At 41.5% G+C, this 27,949-nt stretch overlaps 1 protein-coding gene across 5 annotated transcripts; it reads left to right on the top strand.

Moving 5' to 3' along the window:
• On the top strand, positions 1-26,985 carry LOC311266968 (uncharacterized protein). Of its 5 annotated transcripts, none has more exons than XM_084369717.1 (7): positions 1-49; positions 10,194-11,273; positions 12,138-12,352; positions 22,337-22,546; positions 22,925-23,481; positions 23,701-23,792; positions 26,182-26,985. In XM_084369717.1, the coding sequence occupies exons 2-7, from the start codon at positions 10,323-10,325 to the stop codon at positions 26,272-26,274; spliced, it is 2,118 nt and encodes a 705-aa protein (XP_084225843.1). In that variant the 5' UTR covers positions 1-49; positions 10,194-10,322; the 3' UTR covers positions 26,275-26,985. The 5 variants fall into 5 exon arrangements, with proteins under 5 accessions (XP_084225843.1, XP_084225840.1, XP_084225841.1 ...); XM_084369714.1 differs by lacking the exon at positions 1-49 and adding an exon at positions 5,977-6,305 and having other exon boundaries at positions 26,152-26,233; XM_084369715.1 differs by lacking the exons at positions 1-49; positions 26,182-26,985 and adding exons at positions 5,977-6,305; positions 25,943-26,145.
• Positions 26,986-27,949: the final 964 nt, after the last annotated feature.

Genomic DNA, 27,949 nt, shown 5'->3' with positions numbered 1-27,949 from the left:
AGCAGAGCAACCAGCTAACATCACACCACTCTGACAGCTGCAGCAGCAGGTAAGACACCACTTTCCTTATGTTTGCTGTGCATTGAAAGTTTTGTGCAGGCTGTGAAATACATTGACCAGGACTAATAACTGTGAGAAGTATTTCAACAGGAGATTGTTTGTGGTTTTCTGTGCAGTCTATACATTCAGAAAGAGATCCATCAGGGTGTTCTGTTGTACAGTTTGCTGATGCAACCTGAAAGATAACACAATCTAGTGTGTATTTCATGCAAACTCATATATTAATCTTGTCCAGGTGTGTTTTATTTTCATTATGGAAGCCTGAAGCCAAATCAAACCAAAGATAAAGCTTTTAGTAAGCATGTACACAAAGTTCCTGCAGAATATTGACATGCAGCTCAAGACTGTCTGTAAAGACTCGGAGTAAACATGATATGACAAATGATAGACAGACATGCATTTATATATAAATAGTGCTTTTCCAGTCTACTGACTACTTAAAGTGCTTTACAACACTTGTCACATTCACCCATTCACACCCATTCACACACTGATGGTAGAGGCTGCCATGCAAGGTGCAGGCCTGCTCTTCAGGAGCAGCGCAGAGATAATACATGTTTTTACATTTTAAATCAAACCCATCCCACTGTCAGACTTTCACAACTGGTCAAGAAATAAATCGTTGTCAATCAAGCACAAGTTTGGAATTCTTTGTTCCACCAATGTTTATTCCCCTCTGAAAAATGTCTTTTTCAAAGGGGTTCTGGTCAAAACAGCAGCACACTTATAAGAACAAACAGACTAAAAGCAAGCAGCAAATGACATGAAGACATGAAGATTTACCAGTGTTCAGTAGCAGGGTGTGTGCAGTCAGCAGTCAGGTTGTCATCAGTCCTATTTTTATAATCTTCCATACTTATCACATCAGCAAGTTTAAGGTGTCCCTGCAGTCCAAGATGAAGCTACAAAAGCCTTCACCAAAGACAGTGTGGGTTCGAAGGTGTGACGTGACGTGACGTGACGTGACGTGACGTGACGTGACGTGACGTGACGGGAGGCAGGTCGTGCAATGTGGTCACATGTATATTCACGTCACTATACATGTGAAAAAAAGACTGTTTAACTGATTGCTTTTGTCTCTTCACCCGAGGGCTAAATTCATGCCTTATTTCGTCCCATGGCTCCATCGATCTGTGAGTGTGGAGTACAGGAAACACTGATGATGTTAATACACAGTGAAAGAAAGAGGAAGGGTGTTTGTGTGTGTGTGTGTGTGTGTGTGTGTGTGTGTGTGTGTGTGTGTGTGTGTGTGACAGCTGGCAGCACAGTGTCATCTAGATGTGACCTTGTCTTTTATCTGCTAGCTAAAGGGAAAAGCATGTAATGATTTACATGGTTGAGCAGTACAATGACTCTAAAGCCGTTCTGATATATCACACACACATAGGATTACCCTCCTATATGGGACAGCTTGATTAAAAGTGGAACTTGATGCAGTCAGTGAGCTCTGAAATGACAATGGTGACAAATCAAAGTCAAAACTGTTGAGATGAACAGCATTGTTCCCAAAGACAGTTGGTGTTGTGAAAATGGTCAAACAGTATTTGTCATTTTCAGTGTCTGACTGTAACGTACATTTACTCAAACAAACTGAACGGAGCGGACGGGTTGAGCAAGCATAGTGACAAGTGCAGCACATCTGGCAGGGCTGTTTGCACATGCTCACTCCTGCCCCCTTTTTTTGCCATATTTTATTAAAGAAAATGCAGCAGGGCAGTGTACAAAACAAGGGTAAGGCATGGAACATAAGGCATTCTCAGTTTTTTTCCTCCATTTTCTACCCCATGGTCCTCCTGCCCCTTTTTAATGGGAGAAATCAGTAATTGGTAGCACAGCGAGAGAAAGGGTTAAAACAGGGAGACTCCCACGACAGTCAGGAGTGTTGGCAGGTATCCGATCAGATAATCGGCCTGTCTGATCATCTGATCATTTACTTTTATTAAATACTTCACTTATTTAGTTATTTATTGCCAGAAAATTATTTAATATCAGATATTTCATACTTTTACTCAAATACGAGTACTGAATTAATATCTTAACATGATATCTTTACTTTTACTCCAGCATGACTTTTTACAACAGTTGTAATTTTGTAATTTTCAGCCTGAATTTTTAATTATGTTGCAGTTCTGACGGCCTGTAATCAACAAACACCTGCTGTGGCATCACTGACTGAGCTGACATGTGGCAGCTAGCAACAGATTTACTTAACTGAGGAGATTGAACAGGCTGTGTCTGACACAAAGTACCAGCCATCAGCAACTATAATCCTCAGCCTTTACCATATAACACATATGGATTTCATATTGATGATTTCAAATGAAAACATTGAGGCAGGCATGAAGAAGATACTTGGTCCTGATCCTGGCACAGCCTTGTCTTCTTTAAAACACTTAGGGACTATAGTGAGAATTCACCCAACATAATAACAACCTATTATGTAATCTGAATTACTCCTGTGTACATTTAATCTATGCTGCATTTAACAATAGTCTCAGAACTGCCCAGTTCTCCCTAGTTTGTATTTACTGTGAGGCTTTCAGAGCAGATTGTCACCAGATTAAAACCAAAGCCAGTTCAATAATCATTTTGGAGCTGAAGGTCGAATCTGAGATTTGCTTCCAATAGTGATGCCAGACCACTCATCTGTCTCTCTTCCTGTCTGTCTCCATCTTTTGCTATTCATCTGTCTGTCAGTCTGTATCCCTCTCCCTAATCTGTTGTCCTTATTAAGGGTGGCTGGCACCCAGTCCTTTGTTTTGTGTGTGTGTGTGTGTGTGTGTGTGTGTGTGTGAGTGTTTGCTCTGTTCAGCCAGATGTGATCTGATGTCCAGACCCTGGAGCCTTACCTCAGCTCACCTATCTCACAAACTCACTCTCACACATACAGACATAACAGTCTTTCAGTCCATGTTAAAGGTCATGAAGTGACCAGCAGGGTCATTGAATCTCATCAATCACTTCTCCTGTGACTGCAACAAAGGCACAAAGGTTTGGATATATTTTGTACATAGCTCCTTTACGTATGATGTAAGGAATGATGTACATGAAGAAAGAGGAACTACAAATGAAAGGCTGTAGGGAAGGAAGGAAGGAAGGAAGGAAGGAAGGAAGGAAGGGACTTTGAGAAGGGGTAAAAGAGGGAGGCATGAAGGAAGTACCTGACCAATCACATTAATATGTCGTAGCTTTGTGACCCATGTTGGTGTTGTTCCTACTTCAAAAGGCAATGAAGTTGCAGCAGACTGAGGGATTTGTATCCCACTGGAACACTGTTCACTTATTTTTACACTAAATTCAGCTGTTATTATTGGTTTCTTTCAGCTTTCTGTCCGTGTTTGGTTAGGTTTAGGGTTAGCCACAAACAAGGCTTAAAATCTTCTGACTTCCTGTAAAAAGGGTTAGGGTTAGGGTTTTTTGTTGCAACAGACATGGTTGGAAGATGTCCCCATGTGTCCTTTAAAATGTCCTGCTTCGAAATGTTGCAACGCTGTGGTCCTTTGTCCAAAATATCTAGTGGTGTCACACTTACAAATGTTGAAACACAGTCTTGAACTGCGGTCACTGGCTTGGCAGCCTTCCCAGGTGAACCTCCTCCACCCTCCATCCTGTCATCAACATGATTCATCCCCATTATAATATATTACAAATGAAAAGAGGCAAATAATAAGGCGGGATGTTGCCCCCGTTATTGGTAAAATGACCAGAATGCATCACCCATCCCCCAGTTGTTCAGTTCAATATGTTGGTCTAGTCTTCCTGACTCATTGATCCTTTATCTGACTGAGGTTAGTGACAGTCAGAATCTGTGGCCCCGACCAGGGTTGGGCCAATACATGATTCCATCGTCCATCGCTGATGGCTGACAGTCATCGACTACTGAGCCCTGTACCATCATGACATTGTGATTTAAAAGGCCCCCCACCAGGTAGCAAAAAAAGTAGTGTGTCCTCTCAGAGCTGCCGTAAGGCACGAGTTATTGACGTTTGTGACATGTGGAAAGGAAATTTGCTTTAGAACGTAACGGCCTCTTTATTACTTTCTAATTAAACCTGCCCAGTTTGGCAAAGCCAAGATGCTCAGTTACATAGGTAGCCATAGTAGTGTAATGCAGGAGTCATGCCCCGGCTGCATGCCAAAGAATCCTTGAGCAAGATATTGAACCCCAAACTGCTCCTGACGAGCAGTTGGCACCCTGCACGGCTCCTCTGCACCAGTGTGTGAATGTGACAGTGTTGTAGAGGCTCTGAGCGTCAGTAGACTGGACCAGGGCCGGCCCTAGGCATAGGCGATATAGGCGGTCGCCTAGAGCGCCATCTGCTGGAGGGGCGCTGCCAGTCACCCTCGAGGGAGAAAAAAAAAACAATAATAATTTTAGATTGCCATTGGCACCCTCCCTTCGTGTTCTGTCTTGAAAATAATAAATACAATTACAATTACATGTTTCTCACTTGTGGTGCTGAGTCACGTGACGTGTAGTCATTGGCTGCGCACCTCAGAGAGTCAGATAGGTGTCACGTCAAGTGACAGACAGGTTGTTTTATTATTTTGCGAGATGAAACAGCCGTCAAAGCCCTCAGGTGCGCGATACCAAAAGAGAAGAAAAGAGGAGGAGAAGTCCCAATATAAAGGTAACATTATGTCATCTTTTTTTAAATGCCGTTTTGTGTGAAGACGTTTCATTTGTATTAGCTTGCTAGCTAGGTTGAAATAAAGCAACGCTGGCTTAGTACGCTAGACAATGACACTGATAGCTACTACGAAGGATAAATGTCTCATGAATCAAAGTAGAGGCCGCAGGTTGTACTCTGTGTTGTTTACTGTGAAATAGTAGTGAATCTTTTATTATAAGGTAATTATAAATGTTATGTTGAACACACCACTAATGCAAATAACTGCTGCAAGCTGCAACAGTTGTTTGTCCTATTCTGTCTGCTGTAGTTTTTTGTTGTTTGTACTGTAATAAGTGAATCTACTCTATATCTGTCTAGATGCGCTCAAAAATTATTTCCAGACGCCCCTAACAGCTGCCGGAGAGGGGCCTTCTGATGCAACATCCACACCACTCTCTGAAGCATAAGTTTAGCCAATTGTTTGTGGTCTCTGATGCACTGCTATGTTGTTGTTGTTATGATTATTATTATCATTATTGTTGTTGTTGTGACTGAATGGTACAATTTTGTCAGCAATTACAGTAAATTTAGGTTTTAGGCAAATAAAATGAAGTTTATTTGTACAGTACCTACTTTATCAAGCCTTAATTAATGTATTAAATGAAGTAGAATGACACAAAAAAACTTAACAGTATGGATGTACTCTATGTTTGAATAGAGCTACAAGTCAGGCATCATGCAGCAGCAGCGCTACCACATCAACACACCACTCACCTCTGAAAGTCACCTTGAAGCAGTGAGTTATGTAATTGGATGTTACAGCTGCAGTCACATTACTGAACAATACTATGGTTATTCATAATTTATGCTTCAGATGTGTTTATTGCCTGATGTGCTGTTATTTGTAAATTAGTTGAAACACATGCTGGAAAGAGTGACTTGAAAGTTCATTGTTGTTGTTCAAATAAAACTGTTGTGAGCATTCAGATGGTTCAGATGTTTTCATTTGTTCTTTTGTTGGGGGTGGGCTAGGGCACCAAATGGGCTAGAGCCGGCCCTGGACTGGACCATCCATCTACCTACTTTACTGAATGTTGTTGTACTAAGAGTGTACCAAATCGTGACATCATCACATCTCCTCCAATCAGAGCGTGTATTCTGTGAATGTTACATCCCTATAGGCTTAGCCCACTTGTAAGGATGGCTATCTTCTACAGTGTGGGAGCCTGGAGGGCCCGCCGGATGCAGCACGCGCGTGCAGGTGGAGGGATGACGGATGGGGTGAACGAGGCAGAGCTACAGTTAAGAGAGAGAGAGAGAGAGAGAGAGAGAGAGAGAGAGAGAGAGAGATGTACAACAGTCTGCCAATACAGATTTATCTCTTCTGCTCTGATTCACATCGCTCAGGTCGATGCTTCCTCTCTCTCTCTCTCCTCACTCCCTGCCTCTCTCCACCACACACACACACACACACACACACACACACACGCCACAGCCTGCATGCGTCCCTCCTCGCGCCAGCGGGTGGCCGCCTGGCTGCTCGCGCTGCCGTTGGGGAGAGGTGGAGAGGAATGCGCGCGCCGCGGCCGCCTGGAGATGATCTCGTTTTGGCTGCTGTGCTGGAAGCTGTTGGTAGGTAAATGAACCAATCACTGACACGCGTTAATGAGAAGTCTTTTCCCGGGATCTATGACCTCCTCCGCGTGCGGCGGAGATTTGGGGACGTTTTGACTGACAGCACGTAGCCTTTGCGCGAGGTGTCTGCGCGAGGCTTTGGCTTAGCTTGAGCTACTATCTAAACGCGGTTTCTTTGCTTTTGTTTGTGCGCTTATCTGTCACGATTTTGTTGCTTTGCCCGATGTGAGGATGTCTTATATAACACAGTTAGCTCAGCGGTCATCTGACTGAACAGAGCAGAATATTATCATGACAGTGTTCAGACAGACTATAAGACAGCAGAATATTATCATGACAGTGTTCGGACAGACTATAAGACAGCAGAATATTATCATGACAGTGTTCAGACAGACTATAAAACAGCAGAATATTATCATGACAGTGTTCGGACGGACTATAAGACAACAGAATATTATCATGACAGTGTTTGGACAGACTATAAGAGAGCAGAATATTATCATGACGGTGTTCAGACAGACAATAAGAGAGCAGAATATTATCATGACAGTGTTCAGATAGAATATAAGACAACAGAATATTATCATGACAGTGTTCAGATAGACTATAAGAGAGCAGAATATTATCATGACAGTGTTCAGATAGAATATAAGAGAGCAGAATATTATCATGACAGTGTTCAGATAGAATATAAGACAACAGAATATTATCATGACAGTGTTCAGACAGACTAAGACAGCAGAATACTATCATGACAGTGTTCAGACAGACTATAAGACAACAGAATATTATCATGACAGTGTTCAGATAGAATATAAGACAACAGAATATTATCATGACAGTGTTCAGATAGACTATAAGAGAGCAGAATATTATCATGACAGTGTTCAGATAGACTATAAGACAACAGAATATTATCATGACAGTGTTCAGACAGACTATAAGACAGCAGAGTGACAGATTTGACTAACCACTGAACAGAATCATCGATCTGTGAATGGTTATTGACGAGGCAACATGCCTTCACTTATTCTCATCTTTGATAAAACACATGATGCCTGAACCTGCCCTGACCCCCCCCCCCCCCCCCCCCACACACACACACACACTCAGAGGTGTCTGATTAAAGGATGGTGATGATGTTGTCTCCAGCTGTTGGTGCAGGACAAACAGAGTTTTGAGATGAGAACTGATTCCGTGTAGAAACTGGCCTTCATATGAATCTGAAGTTCAAAGTGCAGTTGCGTAATGACAGAGGTCAGAGTGGTCTGCCAGTAATCCAAAAGGACGCTGGTTCAATTCCAGGCAGGCAGTGATCGGAAGCATGGATTAAAGCTGGGAGCTGCTGTCCAATCCTCCCCCAGATGTTCCCTGAGAGCTGAAGAGTCGAGAATAAATTGATTGAAGCACCTAAGCACTGTAATTAAATCTCCTTCATACATCCTCTGATGAAAAAGTGAAGGTTTCATGTGTGATGCACAGTCTGTGCACTCACTAATCACGTGTGCAGCAGTACATTTAAACTCATCTCGTCTTTTTTTACTTGTTACAGCCCAGCAAGTGCAGATTTCATCCAATCAGCTGTCGCAAGTGTTAATGCTGATGCACAAGAAATGAAGAGACCTCTTCATCATCAGCTGTGATGTACTTGAGATGAAGCCTTGCTGTCACAGTTAGCTGAGGGTTTCAATGATGACGAAATATTGTCTCAAATGATGTTCTGAAAGAATGACACATGAGTTGAATTATTATTATTATTAAACTAGTCAGACTCTGCATAAAAAATGCGTCACTCAGTTTTCCCCTGGAGGCTCTAAAAACTGTGCATGGAGAACCTAAGATGCTGGCATGTTAAATTAGAGTCAGTCAAAAGAAACATTCAGGATTTCTGTTGACTCTTATCATCACTAATCTTTTTTTCTGAAATGGTCTAATGTAATCTTCTCAGTATGCTCTGTGCAGTCATTTAGCTCTCATGTTTGTCTGTAAATATTTTCAGCTTACGGGGCATGGATAGAGGTTTTGGCACCTTTCATAATAAACTTGTGTACATCTGTTCACATCAGTACATCATCAACTATGACACAGCTCCAGAGGTGCCTGTAAGATAACTGAGAAGCGTTGCTGTTTAATCTGTGATCGCTCTCCTCACATTGTGATTAAACTGAAAGAGAAATGACTTCAGCAGCTTGCCTGCCTCTGCATCTATACTTAGTGTTACCATAGCAACACCTCCCATCTGTCACCAGCACATGCCTGGAACGACAGACCATAATAATCTGCTAACCCACTCACAGCCAACGCATTGCCACCATGGAAACGATATGAAGGCTTTAGTTTAGCTCATCAAACACTAACAAGGCGTATACACTGCTCTCATCTACAGTGTGTGTACAGCTGTACTGTATGTGTGAGTGTGAGTGTAGAACTGCGTGTGTATCAGGTGTGTCTGATGATTCAATTCAGTATCATGCCCATTATCAGGACTTAATGGATGACGTGGAGGCATGAACTGACTGAGCAACAGGAGATAAACTAGTCCGCTCAGCTCATTTAACCCTTCAGTTCAGCTGTTAGCCAGATAGCTAATGCTATGCTAGCAAGATTCAAAGTAAATAACATTGCGTACGACAAACAGTAAATCTAATTTCACAGCATTGTGAAACAAAAAGGCTCGCTAGCTAACAGCCAAGTCATTGTCCACAAATCAATACAAATGTTTAGCACAAATGAAGATCCGGCTGCAGCCTGAAGTAGAGAGTTAAATGTGGGAGGATCTTTGATACAGGAGGGATGGGGGGGGGGGGGGGGGGGGGGGAATGCACATAAAGACAGTTTACCAGCTTTTTAAAAATCAAACACGTGGAGGCTTCTTGTCACACCCTGTGGTGTTCAGAGGATGATGCACTGAAGGACTTCACTTCTTGTTGTAAATATTATAATATATTATTATATCATATATATATTTAGACTTGTCTTTTTTATGTGATTTATTTCGAGCGTCGAGGTGTCTGCAGCCAGCTGATACCACTCATTGTAGACACAGGATATAGAGTGTTAATTTAGAACAGTAAACAGGAAGTTTCGACAACTACTACAGTAGTACTACAACTACTTGAGGACTTCACACCTTCCAGCCAATCAGAATGGAGAATTCATCCAGACCATGGTACAAATATATATAATGAATGATTAGAATGATTAGGTTAATTGTTTAGGACAGTGCACTTTATGAAACAACCAGAGTTGGCCCTGCTGTGTTTGATGAACTGATGATTGTGATTGGTGTTTTGCTCTTTATGTCACTCAAAGGCAACAAACTGTCATCAATCCAAGAACCATTCAGTGTGAAACAGACAGACGTCCTCTGCCTCTTTGTAAATTAGAGTTTGCAAAGGTCTTGTTTGAAGTGTCATGAGATAATTGTAGCTTTACTTCTGACATTGCAGGTTCTGCGATGTGACTATTAACATGCCCACACTGCGATCTCAATGCTGAAAAAATATATTATGCAGCCCTAATTCTAGCAATTTTTATTTTATAAGTGAAACAGTTGATTTCAATTATCTAAGAGTTTGATTTAATAAATCAAAATGATATGATAAGTGTAGCGTAATTTTGACGTAAAATCCTCATTTAAATCAACATTTTTAGGGTTTTGTTTTATCCAATGAAATGTTCTAATAATGAAAACCTTTTGATTTAAAATGTTGTCTTAGTACCTCAGAATTAGTAATTAGAGTAATTAATTACTCTAACTACTAAAAGTAATTAGAGTAATTACTTAGAGTAACTAAAAGTCTATATTTGTGTACAAATGCTGTTTGAAGAGCCACGAAACGTTTGTATAGTGATCAGGTTCTAATGAAGTGTTTGTGTCCACAGAGAGCCACCGCTGGGCTCAGGAGGGCAACACCTGAGCTAACGGATGGTAACCAGGACGACGGCAGGTCCAGCGACAATAACCCTGTCAACGACTCTCTTACCCCAATACAGCCAACAGAACCAGTTACCATGGCAATTAGCTCATCGCCGCCGCTAACAGAGCTGGAAAGAGAACATTTGGTTAGCTGGAACAGCCGAGAAATAGAGGAACTCAATTACCCAGAGGTCCATGGGATGCAGCAGCCAAGCAGGAAGGAGCAGGAGGTCGAAGAGCCTGCAGAGGGAGACGATGGAAAAACAGATGGAGATAAGTGTGACTATCTTGTCTTTGAGATTGGACAGAAGGGAGGAGAAGAAGTAGGCAGAGGAAATGGATGTGAAGCAGAAACAAGGAGTGAAGATTTAGCAGGAAGAGGAGCTGAGGGAGGAGTTGAAGGGAGAATAAAAATAGAAGGTGAGGATGAAGTGATTGGAGAAAGAGAGAGAGAAGACACTAAAGAAGAGGATGGGTGGATAGGAATAACGGTGGGAGAGATGAAAGACGATGCTCCGGCAGAGCCGCTCTTCATCTCTGACAGTTCAGTCTGTCCTTCATCATCAGAGCCCCTGGGTGTCACATCCCATCCTTCAGAGCAGCCTGTGATGGCAGCCATGTTGCAGGAGGCCTGGGGTCATGACCTTGGCAACAGAGATGACCTAAGCGACGGTCACCTTAGCGACTGCCTCCAAGCTGAGCTGGCTATCGTGTACTCGGACAGCGACGCAGGGGAGGACCAATGGGCAGCTCTCGCGCCCTGTGATGTCACCAGCCAGGAAGAAGCAGGTGGAGAGAATCATGATAGCCTCTGTGATATGGACAGCAAGGAAGAAGAGAGAGAAGAGAATAAGGAGAGAGGGGAGGAGGAGGATGAGTCAGTAGAGACTAGAGCAGAGGAGCAGAGAGAGGAGGAAGTAGAGAAGGAGGAGAGGAGGGGAGGCGGGGATGATGATGACGAAGAGCAGATGAAGACGAGGAGAGATGTTTTCCTGCGCTCTCCCTCTGTCAGCTCCACAGCCAGCTCCACAGACCCTGACAGGAAGGTAAGACCACCTCCTCTGTAGCTCGGAGCGCAACTCTGGTTTGAGACATACATTTTAGACTTGATCCCTCACAGGACATGTGATGTTGACCGATCAGGTGTTTTTTACTATGCCACATTTTCAGTAAGAAAGTGAAATTCCCCCCAGAGCCAGTGTATGGTTTGAACTACTGTAGAAACAAGTTGTTGCATCGTGGCAGACTCCATAGAAGATGACCTGCTCCTTGCATCTGTCTGTCTTGGAGACTGTTCAGTCCCAGTCTGGTGTCCACAACTGTTCACTCTCACTCTGCTGAACCTGTCTGAGTGAGTGAGGCACCATTGCCCGAGGTGACTCCCCCCCGTGATCCAAGGTCCTGGACCTGGCAAACTCTAGAGCTCGGGCTACATGGCTAACTGAGCCATGAGCTAATTAGCTAATGCTAGCTAACTACAACCAAGGATAGCTTGCAAAGAGCAGCAGTTGATGGTTGATCTGGTGATATGCTGCCCCCTGTGTTTTTGAAGCTATCCTTGAATTCTGGCCATATTTTACAAATGACACCATTACAATTCCTCAAAGTGCCTGTGAAATTAAACGCATCTGTTCCTTTTCAGTTCCATTAGGTGTTGTTGCCCCCTGTGGGCCACTGTAGATAAGACTCCTCCAATACTTGAGTTGTATTTTCATATTCTGCTTTGTTCTTTGGAATCTTCTTGTGAAGGTCTGAGTCTTGTAGCACACCTGAGATTTAAGTGGGTCTCTGTTCAATTCTAAAGATGTATGTGAATTAAAATGCTTTTCTACGTTGGGTTTCTTTAAATGTGTATTTTAAGACTGAAAACATCTTCTATTTGTAATCTAATCCAGAACCTTTCCCATCAGGTTCCTGTAGATTTCTGTGTCCACCAAGACACCCTCAGTGAAAATGTCTCCACTGAGCATGTAGACTTTCTGTTGGCTCGCAAGCAGTGGAAGAAGATGGAGGAGGAGGTCAAAGGTCAGCCAATCCCCAAACCAGGGCTCAGAGCTCAGGGGAGCTTCCAGGGCACCCACACTTCACTGTACCCCCCGACTCGCAGCCCCCGCCTCAAACAAAGGTAGGAAATACCAGAGCTACTCACACAATTGCTTGTTTTTGATTGAGCTTTCTCAGGCAGATTTTTTTCTGCATACACTAATTCTAAAATCAAACTCAACTTCAATTAATTAATTTATGGTTGGTAATAAGCAAGAGAGAAGAGATCGGTTTTTAGCCTGGATTTAAAAATCTCAACAGAGCTGGCCTCCCTAATCATGGCTGGGAGTTTGTTCCATAAATGGGAAGCACAGTGAGAAAAGGCTCTGTTGCCTGCAAGTTTCTTAGTAGCCGAGGAGTTTTTAGAAGGCCAGCATTTTGGGATCGGAGAGTAGCTCCATTCAAACTGCCCTTTGAGTGCGGGGATCCTGCACCAATTCTCCGCATCCTCCTCTGTGTGAAAGTCTCAGATGCAGAGACGGTGAAATTTCACTGCGCTTCTCATGCGCATCCGGAAGTAGTGTCAGAGGTAGTATCAGCGGTAGTGTCAGAAGTAGTGTCAGAGGTAGTATCAGAGGTAGTGTCAGAGGAAGTACCTCTCATGCGCCTCCGGAGGTAGTATCAAAGGTAGTATCAGAGGTAGTGTCAGATGTAGAATCAGAGGTAGTGTCAGAGGTACTGTCAGAGGTAGTATCAGAGGTAGTGTCAGAGGTAATATCAGAGGTAGTGTCAGATGTAGTATCAGAGATAGTATCAGAGGTAGTGTCAGAGGTAGTATCAGAGGTAGTATCAGAGGTAGTGTCAGAGGTAGTATCAGAGGTAGTGTCAGAGGGGGGTCGCGCAAGATGGCGACTGTAGCAGACGTGTTGTGCTAAGCTCTGCAGCATTACATGAGTATCTGATGGTAATTTGACGAGGCCAACGATTTGAACGGCTTGTTAAACAGCTAGACGTCAACCAAACAAGGATAGAAGAGTTTCAATGACAGTTTGAAGTCTTTGACGACGACCTACGGACATTAACTCTTCGACACGTGCGACAACTAAGTTACGAGCTAGCCTGCGAAGCTAACATCAACACTGCACCAGTGATCCGAAATGACAAAAAGAGACGCAAAAAAGGTCACAAAAGGAAGTCTAGTGATGAACATGGAGCCAGAGGAGAGCTTCTAAGGCTTGTGTTCTCCTCTTCCCAAGACTCCCAGCCAAAGTCCAAATCCGAAGAAACTGTGCGGAGACAACAAGGAGAAGGACACGGTTTCTAACTCCGACATCCTCCAAGCCATATGTGAGTTAAAGCAGAGTTTTTCCGCCTTTGAGCAGCAAATGAATCAAAATACTGCGGACATTAAAGAGGCAAAAGAAGTGATGAAAGGACTTAGATTTCAAGCTAAAGAAACGGAGGATTAAGTGATAATGCTGGATAAAAGAGTGGACGAACTGAAAGAAAAAACGAAGAAGGGGAAAGATATAGCAGAAGATGGAATCTGCGTCTCATCAACCTCCCAGAAAAAGAAAACGAAGATGTGAGGCAAGAAGTCCTCAAAATATTGAGCCAGATTGCACCGGATGAAAAAAGTAAGCTGGGATTCCTGGTTGACACGGTACATAGAGTGGGACGCCCGAGGGATGACAACAAACCGCGTCCAGTCATCATCCAGTTCAACATGCGGACCTTCAGGATCAAGATCTGGAGAGAGTCACGCAACGCTGACATCCTGAAGAAGATGAACCTCCGTATCGCCGAGGACCTAACCCGCTCGAGAAAGACTGCAGGAACAAACTGTGGCCTTTGGTCGAACAGGCACGTAAGGAGGGAAAGAAAACCAGATGGCAAGGGCCGATCGTCTTCATCGATGGGGTAAAATTCACTGCGTGAGAAGCCAGCTTCAAAGACTATGATACCTGTTAAAGTTTAAGAAAGTTTATTACAAGCAAAGTTATGGCCTCAAAACTGTTAATTTATACGCCAGATACTCATAATGTTCAGAGCATTTCTAACCTTTTCCAAAGGTAAAGAGCTTCAATAAGCTCTTTTCTTGTTGTTGTTATTGTTGATTGTTCTAGTTAGTCAGCATCCAGATTTGTATTTTTTCTATGGCAACCAATAATTTCATTAATCTTAAAGTACTCTCTCTTAAAGGATAAGTACCGTTTTTTACAACCTGGACCTTATTTCTGGCAAAACATATGGTCATTTACTCACCCAGATAACTTTGGTGTCATTCGGCGTCGTTCGGACGAAATTAGATCCAGTGTAGCGGCGATATATCCATATAATGGGAGAGACGGGGCAGCGACACACAGCCTCTATAACGCATTATCTGCCACGAAACTAGTTAATTTCATCAATATTTTGTTATGAAATGCTAGCGCTATTCCCCTCTGAGTCCGGGCTCGTCCGTTATCAACATCCGGGGTCAAACTAGCAGTAGCAGCTACAGGTAAACAAGCCGCGCTGTCGCGGGTGCGCGCGCAGCTCAGAGACGACATCTTCCAGGTCAGAGGTAGTAGATCAGCCTACAGACCCCGGATGTTGACAATAGACGAGCCCGGACTCAGAGGCTAATAGCGCTAGCATTTCATAACAAAATATTGGTGAAATTAACTAGTTTCGTGGCAGATAATGCGTTATATAGAGGCTGTGTGTCGCTGCCCCGTCTCTCCCATTATATGGATATATCGGCGCTACACTGGATCTAATTTCGTCCGAACGACGCCGAATGACACCAAAGTTATCTGGGTGAGTAAATGACCATATGTTTTGCCAGAAATAAGGTCCAGGTTGTAAAAAACGGTACTTATCCTTTAATGTCAATGGTATACGCAATATTACCAAAAGAAAGGCAATTTCTCTGCTTTGTAGAAGGTCTAATGCAGATTTATTTTTTTTACAAGAGACACACTCGTGTGATGATGATTGTAAGTTCTGGAAAAGTCAATGGGGAGACCAAATTTATTTAAGTCATGCCTCTAATAACTCAGCAGGAGTAGCTATACTGTTTAATAAATTCAAAGGAGATGTTATAGAATCTCACTTATCTGAAGATGGTAGATGGATTATTTTGCTGCTTAGAGTAAACAACGTGATTCTGGTGGTGAATAATATTTATGGTCATAATAATAATGCTCTAGCAAAAAATATGTTTGTCCAATTGACAGCAAAGCTTATAAAGCTCAAAGAGAAATATAAAAAGGCTCATTTAATTATTGGCGGTGACCTAAATGATGCAGCTGATGACTTAATGGACAGATTGCCAACAAGAATGCCTTCAAATTTGAGATTTAAAGTGATATCATACTTATGTGAGCAACTTAATGTTATAGACGCCTGGCGATACTTTCACCCTTACCAAAAAGAGTATACATGGATTGACGCTAGTGGTTCTTTACAGTCTCGAATAGACATGTGGTTAGTATCTTCTTACACTATGCAATATGTTTCCGGAACATCACACAGTTATGCCCCATTTTCAGATCACAAAATGATAGTCATCTCCTTTGCTAATCCTCTAGAACAAAAAGCAACATTACGTGGTTATTGGAAATTAAATTGTAATTTACTGAAAGATGAAGATTTCTGTAACTCAGTCAAAGCAATTGCTGGGAATATTTTTAATGGAAAAGAACTTAGTAATGTACAAAAATGGGAATTCTTTAAATTTAAAATCAGAGAATCAGCCATTAGACACAGTAAAGAATTGAAAAAACGCAGCAATCTTAAAGAATCTGAAATTATGAAAGAACTAAATATCCTAGTAAACAAAAGTTCCCCTACTCTAGAGGAAGAAATTAAACTGATAAAATTGAAGGACGATTTAGATCGCTTATATATTAATATGACCAAGGGAGCCTTTGTACGCTCCGGAGCTAAATGGTTAGAGGAAGGTGAGAAGAATACAAGCTATTTTTTCGCCCTAGAAAAAAGGAATTACAAGAGAAATAACATCACTTCTCTAAAAATAGACAACTCTGTAACCTCCAATCCAACTGATTTAGCAAACCACACTTTTCATTTCTACTCTGATCTATATAGCTCTAATTATAACTCAATAAAAGGTGAAGAATTCATTAATAATGTTAAAGAATTTACTCCTCAAATATCGAACAATTTTAAATTGGATTGCGAAAAACCAATCTCTAAAACTGAAATTCTTGAAGCTGTAAACAAAATGAAAAAAGGTAAATCTCCAGGAATGGACGGTCTTCCTGTCGAATTTTACCAATGCTTTTGGAATATAATTGAAAGCCCTCTTTTTGAAATGCTGAAAGAATGTACAAACAATGAAGAAATGACCACAACCATGAAACAAGGTATAATAACATTGCTTCCCAAGCCAGACAAAGACCACCTTCTATTGGATAACTGGAGAACCATAACATTGCTAAATGTTGACTATAAATTACTCTCACTAATTTTCGCCAGGCGTTTAAGAAAAGGTTTAAGTGAAATCATAAATGAAACTCAAACTGGTTTTATGAATAATCGTCACATAAGCTGCAACATTAGGTTTATCCTGGATTTAATAGATTACTCTGAATATGTTGATTCAGACGCTTTAATTTTATTCTTAGATTTCTATAAGGCATTCGACAGTGTAGAGCATCAATTTCTATTCAAATCACTTCAAACCTTCGGTTTTGGTGAAAGGTTTGTCTCCTATATAAGAATGCTCTATAAAGATATCAGTAGTTGTGTCATGCTATTCCCCAATACTACAAAAAGATTTTCAGTTTGTAGGTCGGTCCGTCAAGGCTGTCCCTGCTCTCCGTTTCTCTTTCTTATAGTTGTTGAATTGCTTTCAATACAAATTCGGCAGAGCAATGCATTTCAAGGTGTAAAGATATTTGAGAGAGAGATTAGGATAACTCAACTAGCAGATGATACAGTCTTATTTTTGGAAAATAAACAACAAATAGAGACAGCACTTAGGATAATAGACACTTTTTCTAATGCATCAGGTTTAAAACTTAATTTAACAAAATGTGAAATATTATGTCTCTACAATACAAATGAAACACTAATATGTAAGATACAAGTTAAAGAAAGTGTTAAATATCTCGGAATTCATATTTCAAAAAATCTTACTGAGCGTCAAACAAAAAACTTTAAACCCAAAATACAAAAAACTAAAAGTATATTCAATATGTGGCTTCAAAGAGATTTGTCTCTATTAGGAAGAGTTCTTCTAAGTAAAGCAGATGGTATCTCTAGATTTGTATATCCTACTCTCTCTCTTTTTGTTCAACAATCCCTTTGTAAAGAAATAAATAACACCCTTATTAACTTTGTCTGGAAAAACAGATGCCATCATTTAAAAAAAGAGATCTTAGCAGGCCCGAGAGGTGATGGCGGCATGGAGTTGTTAGACTATACGGATATGAACAATACCTTTAAGATGAAATGGATAAAAGAATATTTGAAAAAGCCAGAATCTCTTTGGTACTTTATACCACAGAATATTTTTGGGAAAATTGGAGGGTTACCTTTTCTCCTAAATTGTGATTATGATGTCTCAAAGTTACCACTAAAATTATCTAAATTTCACCAACAAGCTCTTTCAGCAGCAAAACTCTGCTTTGTCCACAACTTCTCTCCGCATAAAACTATTATCTGGAACAACGAGTTCATAACTAGGAAAAATAAATCACTATACCTGAAACATTGGATTGACAAGAAAATAATTTACCTTAAGGATTTACAAAATGATGAAGGTGAAATTTTTAGTTATGAAGAATTTCTTAGATCCAAAATCTCTCCTGTTACCTATAAAGAATATCAAATGGTGATAAACGCTATTCCCAGTGGAATTTTCCAATTGATAAAAGGTCACTTTGAAAGGCAAGAGACAGAGAAAGTTGACTTTACCCTCTTTATTAATGGTATAAATATTATGAGTCACCATTGTAATAATAAACATGTAAGGAATTATTTTTTCAGGAAAAGGAAAATCACACCTAGAGGAAAATTTGTATGGTCCTCCTCCTTCTCTGACATTAATTGGAAAACAACATGGCTCCTTCCACATAAATTTGTTATATCCAATAAAATCAAAGAAGTTCAATATAAAATTATACATAACATTTACCCCACTAACATATTTCTGTCAAGATTTGTCAATATTGATGTTAATTGTGTATTTTGCAATGCTGAAGTAGAAACAATTAAGCACCTCTTTTTTGAATGTCAAATTTCCCAAATTTTTTGGAAAAAAATTGAAAATTACATCACCTCACACTCCAACCTTCCAATTAATTTGGAAGCCAATGATGTACTATTATACTATAACAATAAAGAGAGGAAAAATCAACACTTAATTAATCTGATTATTCTAATGGCGAAATTCCACATACATAAAGCCACATTTTCTAAAGGTCGACCTTTCTTTCCTGCTTTTGAAATTGAATTCAAGAACTACCTTAAATGTATAAAAAGAATTGATAATAAGAAATGTATACAAACTGTTAACATTTTTCAAGAAACATTTGGAGAGATTTAATGTTTTGCCTGTTTTTCCTTTTTTTTTTAATTTTTTTTTTTTATCATTATGTTTAATTTATACCTGTACTGACATACGCACTACATTCACTTTATGTCTCATGTATTTACTTATTATTTATTTCCTAATGTGAGATGCCAGACTCTGTTTGTATTTTCAAATTCATTGTTCTGACTGTAATTGAAAAGTGTTTAAATAAAAAGTAAAAAAAAAAGAAAAAAAAAAGAGGTAGTGTCAGAGGTAATATCAGAGGTAGTGTCAGATGTAGTATCAGAGATAGTATCAGAGGTAGTGTCAGAGGTAGTATCAGAGGTAGTGTCAGAGGTAGTATCAGAGGTAGTGTCAGAGGTAGTGTCAGAGGTAGTACCAGAGGTAGTGTCAGAGGTAGTGTCAGAGGTAGTATCAGAGGTAGTATCAGAGGTGGTGTCAGAGGTAGTGTCAGAGGAAGTATCAGAGGTAGCGTCAGAGGTAGTGTCAGAGGTAGTATCAGAGGCGTAGCATTGGCGAACCTAACCAGTGTGAATGGATAAGCCGGCGGCACGGAGCAAGGGCGTGTCGATCTGATGGTGTTCACAGTCTGATAACTAAACAGGTCCTTCACTCAACAAAATAAAGACAAATGTCCCACAAAGCAACGTGACAGGACCAAACAACAGTAACGTAGTAACTGGTCGTGTCTTTGGCAACTTATATGAGGAAAAAAATAACACAGTTATACGTGGAGAAGCCTCTGTCCTCCTGTCTGTCGTCCTGTCTGTTCTCCTGTCTGTCCGAGCGAGTCTTTGTCACATTTCTGCCCGAAAAACAGCATCTGTCCCCAGCAAAAAACGTTAACACACCATGTGTTTGCCTCCTTCCACAATTGTGTTGTTGTAGTTACTGTCTCATGGTGACGGTCAGCCCTCCCGACCGAGACTTCAGTTAACTTTCCCCCAGAAAACAGCCTCCCTCCCCACGAGTGAGAGTCAGACAGCGGCCCGTTTACTGATGGCAATTATGTAATTATGTAATTTAGAGCGAAAAACGTAATTTTGTCACTTTCCAGGATGTTTGGTGGGTCAGGATCTCAATCACAACACATTATAACAGCATCCATATGATTATAAACAGTCAGCGGGTACATGTTTAGATTAACAGGAGGACACCAGGGTAAACACTTTGAAAAAAAGACACGTCATCATCATGGCGTGTACTGTCACGCCTCTTTTGGATCTGCAGTGCCAGCTTTCTGTGTGAACAAACAATGGTGGAGAATCGGCGAACTGCCACTGCAGCGATAATGCACTGTCTCTGTGTGAAAAGGGCTACTGTGTGCTGGCAAATAAGGTGTGATGAGGACAGATAAATATGATGGTGCTAGTCCAGGATAGGTGGGGATCCTTGTAGCCACATCCGGAACAAGTTGAAGGCTTCTCACATGTAAGTAAGTTGCAGTAATCAAGTCTGGAGACAAAGGCGTGTATCAGGGTTTCAGCATCAGACAGATTTAGTATAGATCAGACTTTTGAAATCATGCAGAGATGAAAGGAGGTAGTTCTATTAATATCTTTAATATGTAAGTCAAATGCAAGGGAGGAATCAAAAGTGACATCAAGGTTTTTGATGGAGGGGCTATGGAAAAATAACATTTTCAAATTTAAGGGACGTGACCCCAAACAGATGACTCTTGAAGGAGGACCAACAATAAGCAGTTCAGATTTATCTGCATTAAGGAGCAGGAAGTTTGAGGGCATCCAGTCCTTAATAGCACATAGACATTTTTGTCAACATTCGATATTTGAGACTGTTATGTGTGTCATCCACATAACAGTGAAAATTGAACTTATGAATGATAGCACCGAGGGGTAGCATATAAATAGAGCAGTGGACCCAGGACAGACCCCTGTGGGACACCATATTGCATTTTTAAGCAGTCTGAGGTCATGTTGTTGTGGACTACACAGTGTGTCCTATCAGTCACATAAGAGTTAAACCAAGACAGAGCTAAGCCTTAAACACCAATTTGGTTCTCAAGCTGATATAGGATGTTATTGTGATCAATGGTTTCAAAAGCTGCACTTCCAGAAGTCCAGAAATAAAAGCAAAGAGATTTGGTTTGAGTCAACAGAAAGCAGAATATCATTGGTCACTTTAGTAAGTGTTGTTTCGGTAGAGTAGAATGAGTTGGGAGTTGGGATGCAACGGTTCTCTCAAGGATTTTGGAAAGGAAAGGAAGGTTAGAGATGGGTCTGTCATTTTTGAGGATTTCTGGATCAAGGATTGTTTTTTTGAGTAGCCGTTAATAACAGCAGATCTAAAGGCTGAGGGCACCACGCCAGTGGAGAGTGATGTGTTGACAATGATGAGGATCGAGGGACCTAGAATTGGAAGAAGTTCTTGGAGAAGTAGTGCAGGGAGAGGATCTAGCAGACAGGTTGAAGGTTTGGCAGCGAGAACCAGTTTGGTAAAGGCGCTCAGTGAGACCGTTTCAAACTCAGGGAGTTTACAGTTCCACAGAGGAGCTGAGGAGGAGGGTGTAGTCCAGACATTGTGTAGAGAGCAAACCATCAATTTCATCTCTAATTATGTCAGTCTTACAAGTAAGAAATAAAATAAAATCATCAGCAGAAAGTACAGCAGAAAGGGGAACAGGAATTGATATGCCTGGAGTAGTAGGAGGTTTTTGTGGATGAGAGTGCACATTTATATTTCAGTAGGTTATCGTTCCAGGCAAGACGGAACACTTCAAGTTGGTAGAACACCACTTATGCTCAAGATTTTGACGGTGAGCATTTCTCCAGTAAGACAAAGCCTGTGCTCTCCTCCACTCCGGGTGTTTCTTCCTCCTGAAGCTCGGGCTCTGACCACGGCTGTCTCCTCCAGAGCTCTCCAGCTCTAGCAGCTGTCTGCAGGTTAACACTAACAGGGTCGCTCATTAATCCAGAACATAATGTGTCCCTCCCATCCAGCCTGTTAGTACAGTTACCTGCACAGAAAGACAGATGAGCCTGTTTGTCAGATATTTGAATTAAAACAGCAGAAACATGTCTGAGAAGTAAAGATCAGTGACTGGAAGTATCTGAGCAGCAGACAGTCTGCCCAGCAGACAGCTCGCTGCTACCTGTCACTCAAAGAGGCCACGCCCCAAATTATGCATCATTTTAAGCCTTAATATAATTTAATCGAGTGAGTTATATAAAAATTCACCCCCCGTGCAGTTGTCATGAGCGGGACAGTTAGCTCTAGAGACCAAGGCTGTAAACATGTTTATTTCTGCTGTAGCTGGACATTTTAACATGAACTGCTGTAGCCTCACGTGGACATTTGTGGAACTGCAGTTTTTGGTACTTCCACGTTTGCTTCATTTCTGAGCACTGGAGGTTGCTGTTTGGTCCATAAGACCCCTTGTTTTATTGTAGTCCCCTCTCTCTTACCATAGGTCAGATAAAAACAATGCAGACTACACAATGATCACATTTATCACATCAGAAGAGACAAATTCACTCATTTCAAAGAAAAAAAATAATGTTTTGTTGACTTTTAGTGTTAATCTTAACATGAGCTGGGTTTCCTCCTCTTCACTCAAAGGGAGATCCATCCACCAGTGCCAAGGGAGCCCCCCCTCTCCTCCACCCTGTCCCCCAGTTCAGAGGACTCAGGCCTGGATGACTCGTCATTCCGCAGCCCTCTGGAGGAGCCAGAGACTCCGGTGGAGAGGGAGATCCGGCTGACTCTGGAGAGAGAGGAGCGACACCGCAGAGAGAGGGGGATGATTGCACAGGGCCTGACTATATCCAGGTAACAGACATGAAGATGGTAGTGTTTGTATCTGCTACGCTCCCAGCCAGTGAGCTCTCTGTAGTGACATACACTGGTTCTTCAGGCTTGGCCCACTGTAGCACTGTACACAGCAGTATAATACAGTGTTTGTGCTGTAGTCAGGGTATTATAGATCAGGTTTGCATTGAGAGTGTTCAGTAGATGTGTGTGGGGCTGGAGCAGGTTGAGAGGGGGATAGGTTAGGAGCGATATTAAACCAGCTCTATAAATATGGATTATTGTAATTATTGTTATTATTGAACTTTATTGATAGCTTTGTTTCTTTCTACTGTGAACAGGATAAATTGAGCAAAAATGACATTTGTTATTTTTTGTTTTTGTGTTTTCTGTGTTCAGACCATCCACCCTTCAAACAGGACGATCTCCACCCAGACCTCCCGCCTGCCGCACCCCTACCTTGTCTGTCTCCCCGTCCCCTTCCTGCTCCTCTTCCCTTCCCCAATCTGTCTACCATGAAATGACAGCCAATAATGTTATTATCTTGGAGCCTGACTACTCCAGCTCTGCCTCCAGGAACCGTCTACTCTCCTCTGCAATCGGGGGCCTCTCCGATTGGCCGGCAAGCCTGGATACGGTGCCTTCTGCCAACGTCATTGTTGTGGAAACCTCCAATCTGATCATTCGCAGCGCTTCCGAGTTCTGCCTAAGCCCTGTGTCTATGGAAACCCAGGAGAGCACTTTCTCGTCAAATCCATTTTTCAAACTACGCTCTCTCAGCAGCCAGTCGCTGGTGGAGCAAGAGATCCGCATGGTGAGGCAGAGGGAGGAGGAGTGGAGGAGGCAGAGGGAGGAGATGTGGAGGAGGAGGCGGGAGGAGGAGTGGAGGAAAGGGAGAGAGAGGTACGACACGGTGCTGGTGTCTCCGGGCCTGAGCGATAACATCACTTTCAGTGGTACGTACAGTCATGAACAACTGGACTCCTCAAAACAATCCTGTCCCGCTGCAGTTCAGCTCAAATGATTCACTGTCTAAACTTTCTAAAGAGGTGGTGGAGTTTTCAACCAAACCAACTGAACTAGAAAACATTGCTCTTCTTCTTCTTTCTTCTTATTGAATGATAATATGATAATTATCTTTCCCCGTGATAAAATGCTCTTTGTTTTTATGGCAGTGCCAGAGGTTCCAGACAGATGTGTATCCTCCCCATCGTCTCCCTCTAGGACCCGCAAAATGGAACGATCCAGTTTGTCTTGTGACCACAAGGTTGGCTGACACTAACACATACACTGTTAACACGCACAAACACACTAAACTATCAGTCTATTCCCTGCTGCAGCCTCTATCCAAGAAAACATATATCTAAACTGAGTTAAAAATTGGATTGGTAAGTTATTTCAGAAGCAATTTTTGTTTTATCTGGAGGAAATCTCTTTTCATCCCATCAGCAAACATAAAAAAAGGAAAAGTCAGATTTCTGTGGCTTCTGCAGCCTGCTGATGTGCCAGTCAGATCAAATGAAATGTTTGGACAGTCTTCCTGCTCGTCTACCTAAGTACCTTTCTACTGTGTGCACTCTGCCCCTGCATTCACTGTGCATGACCAGAATCTATCATACATTAGCTATTAGCGATAGCTATTACTAGCTCGCTAGTGGCACAAAAATGGCAGAGAAAGTGTAGCCAGAATGGTTACACCCCGCTTTTCCGAAACCCCGCTGTTCCGAAAATAGACTTCCATTCATCGTAATGGTTTCCCATTTTTTCTAAAGACCCCGCTGATTCCGAAAAGGCTATTGTGGAACCACTGACCCTAACCCCTAACCCTAACCATATTGGGAAGTAATTGGAAGTTGAAAGTCGGATTCGGAACAGCGGTGTGTCAGAGTGGGTAGTGTCGGAATGGAGGGGTTTCGCAATGGCGGGGTTTTGGAACGTCAGGCTGCTCCCAGCCAGAATCTCTTGCTACTAACACAGCCATGCACAACGATAGCAATGTTGGTTGTTTATGTTCATTATAATAATGTTAGGTGTTTTCTTGTATGGGAGGTGGTTGGGTACAGTGATGACAACAGTGATGTGTTGCCCTCACAGTACCGAGCCCCTGAGCCAAAGAACCAGTGAGCAACAGCAGCTAACAGAGTACTACAGAGCACAAAGCACACAGTGCTTCAGCCCAATTAAAGAGTTGCTGCGGCAGCATTCGTGACGGCCACTTTGCTTGGTTTTTATGTGACACAATATTTATGTATTTTTTTACCAGAAAAGCTCAGTCAGCTTGTTGAACGTAGCGAACTAGCTGCTAACACATCTCCCAAATGGCCAGCAGCGAGGGCTAAGAGGCAGTCTGAAGTCAGGCAGTACACCTTCATGTGTTTCTGAGAGCGGCTCTGAAGGGAGGAGAAGGGGTTTTCTCAGTTGGATAAGGCCAAAATTTAGCTTGCTTTTTACAGTCTTACCAAGCCCAGCTTTAACTGCTTGGACAATCTGTAGTTTATTCTAGTTAAAGTTCTGAGTTCTCCACATTGGCAGTATGGCACCTCTGTTTACATGTTTACCTCTATGTAAACTGTGCTGCAGGCAGCTGAGTTCATTTGAAGTTATAGCCTCAGTGTAACTGTGATGTTTCTCAGAGAAACACACTTCCATGCTCTCTAGTGACCAGGTTTCAGAAATGTTTCGTTATCTAGCTCCAGCTGGAGAAATCAGCCTCAGTAGATGGCAATTCAAGTCAAGTTTATTTATAGAACAATTAATTAATTAATTAATATTAATATCATAGTTCAAACCATCTGACGGGCATCCGTCCAATATTCGCTCTATTCAATCCACCTCTGTTTTGGTTTCCACCAACTCCTGAGAAAAATATCTGGCTGTTAAAAAGTTAAATTTATTATGTTGATGAGTGCAGCTTTAATCACATGTACATTACATATTATACAGAACACCAGTGAAGAAACATCTAACTTTATAATATATTCTATTCCCTTACAATAATATTCACTCACACGTAATATTTAATATCCTTCTTTATACATTAAAAGATGCAGTAATGACTTTTGGACTGGATCTACAGAAGCCTATAGGGGACCTTCATAAAATGATAATGTAAACCTGAAAATTAAAATGTAATTCCACAATAGCATTATAATTTTCACATATTTGTGTTATTTGAGTAACAATTTAAATGAAAATGCAATACTTGAATTTCTGTTATCATTTTCATAGTCCCCTATGAGCTTCCATAGTATACTGTTAGACTGCAGCTGTATTTCACTGTGTTGCTTCATGTATCAGTGCACAGCATGAAAACCATATTCATGTTTATTCTTGATGTTGAGTAATTGATTTTCACCCTTTGCTCATTCACTCATTTGGTGTCTTTTTTGATTGTGAACTTCCTGATTTGTTAATCAGCTGGACTGATTACATTTTTAATCTCACAGTTCACAATTTAGCAAATGTTTTCATTACTGAACTCATTTAATCATCTGCCCATCGCGCTTGCATTCATCCATCCACTCATCCCTCCAACCATCCCGCCCTCTGTTCATTACCTGTTCTGCCACATCCATCTATCCATCCATCCATGAAACCATTCACCTGTCCATCCGTCTTCATTCCAGTGGTTTAGCTGAATCTCCCCCTCCCTCCAGTTCCCCCCTTCCCTCTCTTCTGTGCCACGACGACAGAACACCATGGCACAGCGATGGGAGGCTTCCCTGTTAGCCAATCAGAAGAAGGAGTAAGCAACGACAGCACCCAGCTGTTAACCTTTTAAAAGCCAAAATGAAGTCTTTTTTCACCTTCTGTCCAGAAAACTCATACAGTCCTTTTCTGTCAGCAGCCAATGTCTACTGCAATGTCTGTCAAAACTATGGCTGAAAAGCAGTGGGCCACTAATCTGCAGTTTGTGGGCGGCCACATGAGAAGAGAACTGTTTCTGTCATGAAGCCTGGTGTCAAAGACTGAGATCAGTTATCTAGTATGGGTTTCCAAAAGTTTAGAAGTCTTGCTTTCAAGCCAAACTAGTCTTTTGCATGATGTCTGAAACAGTATGACACAACATAACTGCCTGCCATGTCACAGTTTAGACACACACACACACACACACACACACACACACACACACACACACACACACACACACACTCTGGAGGACTTGTAAGGCACATAGGAGGTGTGAGTATGAAATCACAATCACAGTAATAGAACTGTTTTTGACATGTGGCCTATATTTTAAATACTCTTTGAAAGTCACACTCTGCTATATTCTCCTCTGATATTTAATATTTACTGCACTTTGATTTCTAGATGTCAATCAACTATACCAGTGCACCTGTTTATTGATATGTATGAATTTTATGACTGTCTGTAATGCAGTGATTTTCAAACTTACATTTTAATTTCTGATATTAATTTAGTGTGTATTTTAAAGTTACTGACAACATACAGCTTTTATTTTAAAATGTTGTAGCTATGCATAGCAGAGGTTTGAGAAGGTATATGCAAAAATAATTTAGCATGATGTGTTTAATTCCTGTGTTTTAAAGGGGCTCTGTGGAACACAGTTGTTGTGCTTGAGGTCAGTCATTAGTTTATGTTAGCATTTCTAAACGTTATGTTAGCTTCTGTTGCTCTTTGTTAGCAGAGCGGAGACATTCACTGACACAAGGCACTCAAGAACATGTCACAAGTCACATGTTTCGGACTGTCAGGGAAAATCCCACCACAGTCCAGCAGCATTAAACAGCTTCGACAGGTCTGTTGTCTCTACAGGCTTGTAGAGACAACAGAGAGCGACGGGGAAGGTCTCATTTTTCACTTCATGTTACAATCCGCTCACATATGGACAATAAAAAAGTGATTAATACATGTAAATTGCTAAAACTCATTACATAGAGCCCCTTTAAACTTTGAAAATCACCGCCTTAGTGGAATGTTACAATGAGCCTTTGTTCAAGAGAGTGTGGAGGTCCCAGGTTTCTGTGTTAGCCATGTTGGCTTAACAGTGTGAGCTGCTAACTGATCGCTATTTGGGCCACAGCCTCTCAGACGGGGTCACCTGTACCCTATATTTCCAGATTAGGGTTCAGTTTTCTTCAGGCTTCTTATAAACAAAGTTAAAAGAGCAAATAATGTATATGTTCTTTTTGAGGATACTGCAATGTCAAAGTTGCAAGCTTTACTATTTTTCTGTACTTCTCCGTCAGCATGTAATGGAGGCATACATCAGAAGGCATGGACATTTAAAAAAAAGCTGTTGATGTTCTACATAAAACCAACCTGAGCTCATTTTCAAAGGTCCCACATTGAAGAAAAAGTGAGATTTCTGTTTCTTTTTCATTATAAAGCAGCTATAGATGTTAAATAATTTCTGTTAAAGCATCAGTTCAGAAAGTGTGCCTTTAAACGAGCCTTCAG

Source organism: Pagrus pagrus, assembly GCF_965226575.1.
Source record: "Pagrus pagrus genome assembly, chromosome: 12".
In the NCBI taxonomy this organism is placed as follows: domain Eukaryota; kingdom Metazoa; phylum Chordata; class Actinopteri; order Spariformes; family Sparidae; genus Pagrus; species Pagrus pagrus.
This window is presented reverse-complemented; position numbering and strand designations above follow the sequence as displayed.